The sequence below is a fragment of the Hippopotamus amphibius genome, chromosome 8 (assembly GCF_030028045.1).
Source record: "Hippopotamus amphibius kiboko isolate mHipAmp2 chromosome 8, mHipAmp2.hap2, whole genome shotgun sequence".
Taxonomy (NCBI): Eukaryota; Metazoa; Chordata; class Mammalia; order Artiodactyla; family Hippopotamidae; genus Hippopotamus; species Hippopotamus amphibius.
This window is the reverse complement of record NC_080193.1, coordinates 7,145,720-7,157,241: the sequence shown is the minus strand read 5'-3', so window position 1 is coordinate 7,157,241 and position 11,522 is coordinate 7,145,720. Positions and strand designations below refer to the sequence as shown.

The following is an 11,522-nucleotide window of genomic DNA, read 5'->3' as shown; positions in this document are numbered from 1 at the left end:
GGGTTTCAAGGCCAAGATGTCTGAGGCAGTTCCATGTCCCCCGTGGCAATGGGCGGTCAGCCAAACAATGGGGGCAGGGGTGGGGGGAGGCCCCTGCCCCGTGCTGGGTGGCTCTACTTGGAGCATGGGCTGACTTGGCTCCTATAGTCCTCCTTATGACGGTGGGGACTCTGACATGAATCCTCTTGGCAGATGAGGAAACCGACGCAAATCCCTTTCCCCTCTCTCAGCCTGTTTCCTCATCCCTAAAATGGAATTGGGAGTCACATCTTTTTTTTTTTTTTTTTAAGTTTTTTTTTTCATGCAGACCATGTTTTTTCAAAGTCTTTATTGAATTTGTTACAAGATTGCTTCTGTTTTATTTATTTATATTTATTTTGGTTTTTGGCCACAAGGCATGTGGGATCTTAGCTCCCCGACCAGGGATGGAACCCATACCCCCTGCATTGGAGGGTGAAGTCTGAACCACTGGACCACCAGGGAAGTCCCAGTTGCGTCTTTTTACCTCCTGAACCCAAGCTCTTAAAAATGATGCCCTCCTGCGTTTATATGAATAAGTATTTAAGAGTAATCATGTTCCCCAGCTTTACTGAAATATAACCGACACACAACATCATGTACGTGTAAGGTGCTCCATAGCTTGATTTGCTGCATTGACAAATTGCAAAATGATTGCTGCCTCCTCCATCCTGTCACATAGTCACCATTTTGTTGTGGGGAGAACACGTGAGATCTGCTCTCTAAGCACCATTCAAGTATATGACACAGTATTAGCTACAATCGCCATGTTGTACATTAGGTCCCCAAACTCCTTACTCTTATAATTGGAAGTTTATACTTTGAGCACCACCTCCCCTTTCCCCACCTCCCAGCTCCTGGCAGCCACCGTTTTACTCTCTACTTCTCTGATTTTGCTTTTTAAGATTCCATATGCAAGTGAAATCGTACAGTATTTGTCTTTGTCTGTGTCTGATTTATTTCACTTAGCATAATGCCCTCCAGGTCTATCCATGTTATCGCAAATGGCGGGATTTCCTTCTTTTCCAAGGCTGAATAATATTCCATTATAGGTATATACCACATCTTCTTTATCCACTCATCCACTGATGCATAATTAGGTTGTTTTCGTATCTTGGCTACTGTAAGTAACGCTGCAGCAAACATAGGAGTGCAGATGTGTCAATAGAAATTTTTTTTTTTCAAGCAGTGATGACGACATGATGACTGTTATGTTCAAGGAGCAGCTCCGGAACAGCAAGTGCTGTTCATTTGTAATTCACATTTACCCTCACGTTACCCCTATCTCTTAGGATAAACCCAACTTACCTTGTTATACCCATTTTACACATGAGGAAACCGAGCCTCAGAGTGATTCAGTACCATGCTCAAGGTTACCCAGCCAGCAAGAGTGGGGCACAACCCTGGGCAGTCTGGCTACAGAGGCTACATTCTTAGCCTCTAATCTCCATGGCAACCTAATATTAAAGTTATGCATTTCATAAGGGCTGCATTTAACCCTCCCGGGAGGGAACTAATATCGCCGTTTTACAGGCCATCAGCTGACATCAGACATCCTCCAGGTCACCCAGAGTGATCTGGTTTCCAGCCAGACACTTTCCCGTGCTGTGAGAGGCTCCTCTTAGGCCAGTTCAGAGGTAGGAGTGTGGGGAGAGGGTGCACAAAGCAAATTCTACAAACCCTGGCTATTCGGCAGGTGTGCTGCAGTTTGCAAAGCATGTTCACACCCACCAGCTCCTTCTTCTGCCCACAGAGCCTTCTGGACTCCTCTCTGGGTTCTGTGGGCCCTGGAGGCCCTGGCCCAGCCACCTTGCCTGCCTGTGCCCCTCTGCTCTCCTCCAGGGTCCCTGAACTCCAGCCCCATCGGGCCACCAGCCCCAAATTCCCACCTCTGCACTTTTGCCTAGCAAAAGCATTTCCTTCCATCTCATTTTGTATATATCCTCCTCACCCTTTGGAACCTACTTTCAATGCCACCTCCACCATGAAGCCCACCCTGATTGCCCCCACCGGAAGAGGAAGGGACCTGAGAGGGGGGAACATAGAGGCATTTGTTGAACGTTTGTGCCAGGCGTGTTATGTGATCTCACACCGGCCCTGTGATGCATGGTATTCTTGCCCCACTTTATAGGGAGAAATAGGGGAAATGACCTGTCCCAGGTCACATGGCTAAGAAGGATGAGGGTTTTAGACTCTGTCCGCCGCTCATTCTCCTTCCCAGGAGTCCCGTGGAGCTGATTAAGGCAGACCTTCCTCCTCTTGCCTCCTTCATGGGTGATCCCTGAGGGCCGCAACCCGACCTTTCCCTCCCAACCAAAGCCAATGCTGCTGACACCTCTCCACGGGAGCTCCAGCCAAGGCTGGCTTTTGTTCCCGTTGCTCGCTTGCTGAGTCAGGGCTCTGTCCCCCAGGGGCCCTCTCTCCTCCCTGCCTATAAGAGCCTGACCTCGGCTGGTCCCAGGTCTGGCATGTTCTCTGGGTCCATCTCGGTAAGTCCCAGGCTTGGAGAAGGGGTGGGATCCGAGCTCTGGGTGACCATCCTGGGGGGGGGTGGGGGGAGGGAAGCCCAGGTCCCCAGTGCTAGGGACATCACTGTGCTATCCTGAATGCCATCTTCGTCTGAACCAAGGCATCCTAACCAGACTCCAGACATCAAGGCCAGTACCTGCAACCCCCATTTAATACCAGAATTCTTCCTGCAGTCCTGTTGCTTCAACTGCCGCTATTGGAGTCCCCTTTTCCGGTCAGGTGCTCTCTTTGGGTGGCTCTTAAGCTGGGCACCTTGGTGCTCGCCCAGGCTGATGCATCCACCCACCGGCAGGCACTATTTCCCATAGCGAGCAGATAAAACAATACAGAGCAGGGCTTAGAGGAACAGGACCCAGGATGGGTACATTTTGAGATAGTGATGGGATGGAAGAAAAGGAGAGGGTATTGGTCACAGACGGAAAGGGCAGGAGGAGGACAGGCCAAAGCTGCACTTTGCCCCCAACCTCGGGCACATCAGGACCCCACCTGGATCCCAATCAGCCCACACGAGACGTCAGTCTCAGGGAGGGGAGCAGAGTCAGGGTGGAAGCTTATCACATCCTTCTCTTGCGTAGGAAGCAAGCATGTCTCTGCAGTGCACCAAGTCAGCGGGACACTGGAAGGTAGGAAGAGGCATGGGGGGTGGTGATGTCTTGGGAGTGGGCAGGCACCCCTGCCCCTACCTTCATTGAATCCCCGCCTCACCCCTGCGGGTGAGGTAATGAGGGCCCATTGCACAAAGGGTGCAAGCGAGGCTCTGAGAGGGAGGGGGTCTTGCCCAAGGTCACACACAGGGGCCTTGATTTGAACTTGGGTCTTCTGGTCCCCAAATTTAACCGTCTCTCTGGCAGAGACAGCAAACTAGTAATTGTACATAGTCTTTGGGCATGCTTTCTTTGACTTCTTTTGTGTTAAAAAAGAAAAAAAAAAAACCCAGCCTTTGAACTTGTCATCAGCCTTTGAAAACCTGGAAGGTCCACAGAAAAGTCCAGATATAGGAGTTGTCTTGGGAAATGGAACAGTTGGTCGCATTACCAAGTGGCAACAGTAGGTGGCACTGAGCACAGGCCACCCACTTCCACAGGGCCTGTGCTCCCCGCTTCTCAGCCCTCTTGCTCCTTCCCTGGCCCCTGGAGGCATCTGAGTTCACAATCCCTGCTTTGCCTGGTCTGCCCCATCCCATCCTGAGTCCTAGGGTGAGCCCCTAACCCATCACGGAACTCCAATGTGCATCTCCACTTCCACCTCTTCTCTCTGGCATAGATTGTGGTGTGGGACGAGGAAAGCTTCCAAGGCCGAAGGCATGAGTTCACAGCTGAATGCCCCAGCGTGCTGGAGCTTGGTTTTGAGACTGTGCGATCTTTGAAAGTGCTGAGTGGAGCGTGAGTCCAGGGGGGATTGGAGTTGGGGTGGGAGAGACAGGAAGGGATCTAGAAAGGGGTGCTGAGACTTTTAGATGCTCTAGGTCCTATCTTCCCAGGCTCTAACTGTACCAGTATGCCTTCCTTGGAGATGCTGGGGAACATGCAGGATGGCAGTGTAAGGTTGCACAGGTTGTGCACTGCTCAAATGTAGGGGGTGTCATTCACACAGAGCCTTCCCATTGGATAAGGCAGCCCTGCAGGGCAGATCTTTAAAATTCAGTGTTGGGTCTGAAATGTCCCTCTTAGGCACAAATCAAAATATCACTCACCAAAAGTAGAAGGTAACTATAAAACTAAATATAGTAAATAGTAATAATAATAATGTTAGTACTCTTTAGTTGAACATTGTCGCCTGACTGAGGCTCTGAGCATGAGATATGTTTCGTTGGGGCGGGAGGGATTAATGAGATGGCCAAGGCTTAAGTCATCATATGGCCAAGCTTCACCTACATGGCCTAGAGGGATACATACAAGGGTGGCAGGCACCTGCATGGAGCCGGTCCCCTACCTACAGGATGCACAGCAAGGCAGTGGGCTGTTACACCTAGATTGGGCTTCTCCACATCAGCACAGTGGATGTTGGGGCTGGTAATCCTGTGCTGGGAGGCTGTCCTGTGCTCGGGAGGATGTCTAGCAGTGTCCCTGACCGCCACTCACTAAATGCCAGTTGCAAAACCCTCTCCTCCCTCCTTCCAGCGTGACGACTAAGAATGCCTGTAGACAATGTTAAATGCCTCCTTGGGGGGAAAGTCACCCCTACATGATAACCATTGGTCTAGAACTCAGGGTGGGGGGCCTCTTAACCTCCTGTACTCTACCCTCTGTCCACAGGTGGGTGGGGTTTGAGCACGCTGGCTTCCAAGGGCAGCAGTATGTGCTGGAGCGGGGTGAGTACCCATCCTGGGACGCCTGGAGCGGCAACACATCCTACCCCTCTGAGAGGCTCACCTCCTTCCGGCCTGTGGCCTGCGCTGTGAGTCCTGCCACTGCCTGGTCCCGGGGGGCCTGTGCCCCTCCAGTGGGGGCTTGGGGACGGGATGTCCCAGAGTTCAAATTCTCATGTCACTGCTTCAAGCTGGGTGACATGGAGGTCCTTCCCCTCTCTGAGCCTCAGTTTCTTCATCTTGAAATGGGGCCATAGTACCTATGTTGTGGGAAAAAAGAATGTACCTATAGCATCTGGACAGAGCCAGCCACAAACATTCCGCCCATTGCAACTCTGGTTATAATATGAGCTCCTTCGTGTTTTGTGTCCCTCTCTTCATGACTCAGGGACACGGAGGAGAGGGTGGGTGCCAGAGATGGCGGGGCAATGCGAGGAAGAAGGGTTCTATTTCTTTTCCTAATGCATTATCAGCGTTCCTGATTTTATATTTTAGCTACTGTTCACAGAGTACGGGTGGAGGCAGGCATTACTACCCCCATCTCACAGATGAAAAAACTGAGGCTCAGAAAGGTGTACTTTTTTTTCCTTCAAAAACGACTTTTATGGATTTTAAGTCACATACGGCACATATATTTATCACCTAAAGTTCAGGGAAAAACCCAATATAGTCGAATAAGAAGATAAAAGTCACTTATACCTGCACTTCTGAGACAGAAACTTGCTATTATCAGTGCTGGAGATTTCCGTGGTCTTACATTTCCTTGGGTCTTATATGCCATCCACAGATTATATCTGCCGTGATTGGTATCAGTATCTAAGCCTAGACTGGTTTATCTATACCATCTATATCTACATATCTCTGCATGCATATCGTTCAGTTGTAAACATTGAACCATAATGAACCTAAAGCTTGGAAACCAGCTTTTCTCCTTCTGCAAGTATTTCATGATCACCTTCCCAGGTGATTAAATCTCACCTATGGCATCATTTTCCACAGCTCCCTAGGATATAATTTCGTGACTGTTCATTTGTTCATTTGTTCCACAAATGGCCCAGGCATTACGCCAATACGGGGACCGACGTGGACTCCCACAGATGCAATCCCTGCCTTTACCCAGTTTACATCTTCTGGTTTCATTTAGTCCTCAAAACAATCCTGAAAAGTAGATGTGGTTAGTTTCATCTTAGAGATGTGGAAACAGGCTCAGAAATGCTGTGTGACATGTTTTAAGCTCAGTCAGCTGGTACATGGAGAGTCAGGATTTGAACCCAGATCTTCACACCCTTCTCTTAACCATAGTGCAATATCCCAGCATACCATCCGATCCCCTGTTGTTGGGTACTCAGGTTGATTTTCTTTTCTTCTCTTTTTTCCTTTCTTTCACTGTTATCGCCAAAGCTTATTTGTTCCTTGATTATTTTCTTTGAAAATTCTGGTTCTGAAACCAGAATTTCTGGGAGGGCAAGCAGTATACCTCTTGTAAGGTTTCTGGTGCCTGTTGCCTTATTGTCCTTTCAAAAGGTTTCAAGAAAGGCTGATTCTGGTGACGAGCAGGGGTGTGGGGGCCAGCAAGAGGCTCCTGGGTTTCCGACTGAGGACCTGATGCTCTGACCCTGTTCCCTGTGCCTGCAGAACCACCGCGACTCGAGGCTGACCATCTTTGAGCAAGAGAACTTCCTGGGCAGAAAAGGAGAGCTGAGCGATGACTACCCCTCCCTCCAGGCCATGGGCTGGGATGGCAATGAAGTGGGCTCCTTCCACGTCCACTCGGGGGCGTAAGTGGACGCAAGGCTTTGCTTGGCAGGGACAGAGAGGATGCTGAGACAGGGGGGGACACCTCCTGTGAAAACAAAGTGCTGGGGACTTTGGAGATCTGATGCCCACATTCCAGAGGAGGCTACTGAGGCACAGGGAAGTATCAGGCAAAATTTCTGGGATTGCAAGTAGTGGACATCCAGATCACACTGATATTAAGCTCAAGGTTATTTATTAGCCCCATAACTAGCTTCAGGCACAGCTGGATCCAGGGACAGAAGGGATCTGTCTTTCTCCCCCTCTTCCTCTGCCTGCCTCAGTGTGGCTATATTCTTAGGCAAGCTCTTCCCATGTGAAGGCAAGATTGCAGCTTCATCCTTATATTCCAGCCAGCTCCAGGGAAAGAGAGAGTCTTCTTCTCAGTGATTCCACCAAAGGCTCCAGGGAAGGCTCTCATTGGTCCAACCCGGCTCATGCGTTCAACTCTGAACCAATCACTATGCCCACAGGAATGGGTTGCTCTGATTGGCTAGACTTGTCCACAACCTCATTTGCTAGAGTGAGGATTTTCCCACACTGACAAGGGGGAGGGGCAACAGGGTCTCTCACCAGAAGAGGAGAGGAAGGATGCCCAGCAGTAAACAAATAGATGTGGGTTAAGCAAATTGCCTCACGTCCAACAGCAGGTAGGTACCTGAATCCAGCTTCAAGGCCAGGACTCATTACCCTTCCCACCCTTTCCACCCAGGGGACAGCTGAGGTGTGAGATCCTCAGTTATCTAGGATATGAGAGTCACCTTCTGAGGCACCCCTTGGCTCCTGGTTGGCAGGGGCACAGGTGGGAGGTGGGGTTACTTTATTTTTTCAGTTTTCTCAGGAACCATCAGAGGATCTTGTTTCAGAGTAGGATGGACCTCTTGTGATTCTTGAGTCCACTTCCCTCTTACAGAAAGGGAAAGGGAAGCTCAGAAAATGAGACACCAATCCTTGTCTAGTCCTGAACAATGTAGGGGTCAATGAATTGAAAGAACAATAGCCTTTTCCTTGGAAGTGCCCCTGAATAACGCAGGAAGGGGAAAGAATAAGATTCCCCACTTTTTCCTCCCTCCCTCCCTTCCTCCTTCCCTCTGTTCCTTCCTTTTTTCATCAAATATTTATTGAACTCCTCTGTACCAGGCATCGGATGAGACCCTAGATAACGATGAACCAGGCACACATACCCCTACACCCAGGAGCTCACTGTGGACAGAGGAGCCTGACATTTTTACAAATGATCTGTTAATTGCCTAATCACATGAGTGCTACAAAGGTACAATAGGGGACTGCGACCTAATTTGGAGAAGAAGTCAGACCACCCTCATGAAGTGATGACTGAGCTGAGACCTGAAGGATAAATCCAACTTGACCAGGCAAAGAAGGGCTGCAGCGGTGTTGCTGGCAGAGCGAGCAGCGTGATCAAAAAGGCCCAGTGTTGGGGGTGCAGGGCACACTCTGGGCAGGGATGTCAGGGAAGGAAGGCCGGGTGGCTGGAGTGTGCCTGCAGCGTGGGGTCCCCTTCTCCCCGTCTCGATCACCATGCTGGTGCGTCTCTAGGGTAACAGTCTGCCTCTTCCCTTTTCCAGCTGGGTTTGCTCCCAGTTTCCTGGCTACCGAGGTTTTCAGTATGTGCTGGAGTGTGACCACCACTCAGGCGACTACAAGCATTTCCGGGAGTGGGGCTCTCATGCCCAGACCTTCCAGGTGCAAAGCATCCGAAGGATCCAGCAGTGAGCAGGGGGCCAGCGCTGAGCCGTGAACACGTGCTTGTCTGGAACAGAGGAGCTGTGGAGGCTGTGACAGGCTCTCTCCTCTGCCTCCCCCTGTACCCTGCATGACCCCAGCACCCACTGTGGGCCAGTCCATGCACAGTCAGCACGAAAAACTAAAAGGAATAAAAAAAAAAAGGTCTAGTGTTAGCCTGTGGTTTTCAATTTTATTAATCCTTTCAAAGAACCAACCTTTAGCTTTGTTGATTTTCTCTGTCATTTGTGTTTTACTTCGCTGAGTTTTGCTCTCATTCTTAGTGTTTCCTTTCTTCTATTTACTTCGGGTTTACCATATTCTTTTTTCCAGCTTTTAAATGTAGGCTCTTGGGTAATTAATTTTGGCCCCTCCTCCCACCCCCCATATAGTCATTTAGAGCTATAAATTTCCCTGTAAGTACTGCATTAGCTGCTTCCCAGAAATTTTAACTTGATGTTTTCATTATCATTCAGTTTGATGTTTTCTAGTCTCCCTTATGATTCTTTTCTTTGACCCGTGTTATATTTAAAGGTATGGTGTCTAAATAGTGGGGATTTTCTAGATATTTTATTGTTATTGGCTTGTTATTTAAGTCCATTGTGGTCAGAGAAGATACTCAAGATTTCAGCATTCTAATGAACTGAAACTTATTTTTATGGCCCAGCTTATGGTCTATGTTTGATAGACTTGAAAATTGTTTAAATCTTGCAGTTGTTAGGTATAGTGCTCTATAAATGTCAATTAGGTCAAGCTGGTTCACAACACTGGTTAGATTTTTCTATATCCTTGTCAATTATTTAAAAAAAAAATCAATTTTTTATCAGTCCCTCAGAGGGCTGTTAGTATCTCCTACTATGATTTGGCTTTATCTGCTTCTCCCTTTAGTTTTGTCCATTTTCGCTTCCTGTTTTTTTCCTTCAAGAATCTTGATGCTCTGTTATTATATTTATGATTGCTGTCTTCCTGATAAATTATCCCAAGCTTGTGTATTTTTAAAGCCATGCATGGAGGGAGCCTCCCCTAGAGCTTCTCACGTTCCTTTTCTGTCTCCCTGATTCTTTCTCGCACACACTACCCTGGAGTCTCATCGAACACCTTCCACCTTAAAAGCTTTTAAAACAAAGAAATAAACTCCCATTCCATTTGCAGCCTGAGTGGCAAGAGCTACACATACATTCTCCCCGCCCCCACGCCTACCCCTCCTTACTCTCTCTCCTGGTTCTTCACATAGACACCGTCCTCACAATCATAAGCCATCTGGCTATTTTTCCGGACTATCTTCCTCTGTCATAAGCAAGTCTGGGAGAGTCAGGAAGAGGTGGGGTTCTGAACAGCCTGCTGGGAAAGATAACATTATCTGGCTCAGGAAGGGGAGGGATGTGTTTGGGATCATGTGCACTGCAGTACTTTTTAACCCCTCTATTTGTAGCATCCCATTCATTCAAACCATCATTTGCTTGGGGCATACTGTGCACCAGGCCCTGGGAAATGGTAAACAAGATACACAAAGTCCTTTCACCCAGTTGGATGGGGAAGACAGACAAGTCTACAGGGGACTATAATATCCTGTGATAGGTGCTGTGATGGGGAAGCACAGGTGTGCAGGGTAGATAAGAACAGGCCTGAGACAGACGATGGGACAGGGATGAGGAGGCAGTCTTTCCTTGCAGCTTATCTCTCCTGAGACCTCTCCTCTGAACCCCATCCGTGAATACTGACTGCCTCCTCGACACCTCTCTGTGGCCCTCTAATGTACATCTCAAACACAATCCATCCAAAACCGAAGCTACACTTTTCCAGCTGTTCGGGCCAAACCTTTGGAATAATCCAAAATCTCTCACACCCACAGTCCCATCCACTGGCAAATCCTGATGCCTCCACCTTCAAAATGCACCAGAACCCAATTCCTTATCACCATCCCTGTTGCTCCCACACTGGTCCAAGCCCTGCTCGCCTCTCTCCTCCTCAGTCTCTCTGGTCCCACCTTTGCCTCTGAACAACCTGTTCTCCACCCAGCAGAGTGGTCCTGGTAAAAAATGTAAGGCGGGGGCTTCCTAGGTGGCGCAGGGGTAAAGAATCCGCCTGCCAATGCAGGGGACACGGGTTCGAGCCCTGCCCTGGGAAAATTCCACATGCCACGGAGCAACGAAGCCCGTGTGCCACAACTATTGAGCCTGTGCTCTAGAGCCCGTGAGCCACGACTACTGAGCCCATGTGCCGCAACTACTGAAGCCCACGCGCCTAGGGCCCGTGCTCCACAACAAGAGAAGCCACTACAATGAGGAGCCTGCGCACCACAATGAAGAGTAGCCCCCACTCTCAGCAACTAGAGAAAGCCCGTGCACAGCAACGAAGACCCAACGCAGCCAATGAATAAATAAATAAATTTATAAGTAAATTAATTAATTAAAAAAAAAAGTAAGGCGGATCTTCACCCCCTCTACTTAAAAACCCTCCCACACTTCCTATTCCACTCCAAGAACAAAACAAAACCTTTCCTAGTTCTCTACAAGGCTGGCCATCCTTTGCCTCCCCCATGGTCTCTCTGACCACATGTCCCTATAGTGATGCTTCCTTAAACATCCCAGGTGTATTCGTTTGCCACGTTTGCCAAAACCAAACAGCACAGACTGGGTGGCTTAAACAACAGAAATCTACTTTCTCGCAGTCCTGAAGGCTGGAAGTTCAAGATCAAGGTGCCGTCAGGGCTGGTTTCTGGTGCGAGCTCTCTCCTGGGCTTGCAGGTGGCCACCTTCTCCCTGTGTCCTCACGCGGCCTTGCCTCTGTGTGTGAACCTCTGGTGCTTCTTCCTCTTCTTGTAAGGACCCCAGTCTTCTTGCATTAGGGCCCCACCCTGACAGCCTAACTTAATTACCTCTTAAAAGACCTTTTCTCCAAATACCCTTACATTCTGAGGTACTGGGGGCTGGACTTCAACTTGTGACTTTTGAGAGGAAACGTCTCAGTCCATAACACCAGGTTTATTCCCCCCGAGGTTTTTGATTTTTGCTGTTCCCTGAACCCTCAGACATTTCCTGCCAACCCTTTCACACAGAGTCAGAGGTTCGCAGACTGTCAGACCTGGAAGGAACCTTCTAGATCAAGTATAGTGTTTTCCAAGCCTTTT

At 49.0% G+C, this 11,522-nt stretch overlaps 1 protein-coding gene across 1 annotated transcript; it reads left to right on the top strand.

Annotated features, from left to right (window-relative positions):
* Nucleotides 1-2,486: 2,486 nt before the first annotated feature.
* CRYBA4 (crystallin beta A4) lies at nucleotides 2,487-8,383 on the top strand. Its single transcript, XM_057746622.1, has 6 exons — nucleotides 2,487-2,507; nucleotides 3,123-3,170; nucleotides 3,811-3,929; nucleotides 4,803-4,944; nucleotides 6,491-6,633; nucleotides 8,236-8,383. The coding sequence occupies exons 1-6, from the start codon at nucleotides 2,487-2,489 to the stop codon at nucleotides 8,381-8,383; spliced, it is 621 nt and encodes a 206-aa protein (XP_057602605.1).
* Nucleotides 8,384-11,522: the final 3,139 nt, after the last annotated feature.

Excerpts from the sequence above, each read along its gene's own strand:
- CRYBA4 (XM_057746622.1), top strand. The coding sequence starts at position 2,487 with ATGTTCTCTGGGTCCATCTCG. Across the intron at positions 3,930-4,802 it reads TTGAAAGTGCTGAGTGGAGC|GTGGGTGGGGTTTGAGCACG; the intron begins GTGAGTCCAGGG and ends CTCTGTCCACAG. Across the intron at positions 6,634-8,235 it reads TTCCACGTCCACTCGGGGGC|CTGGGTTTGCTCCCAGTTTC; the intron begins GTAAGTGGACGC and ends TCCCTTTTCCAG.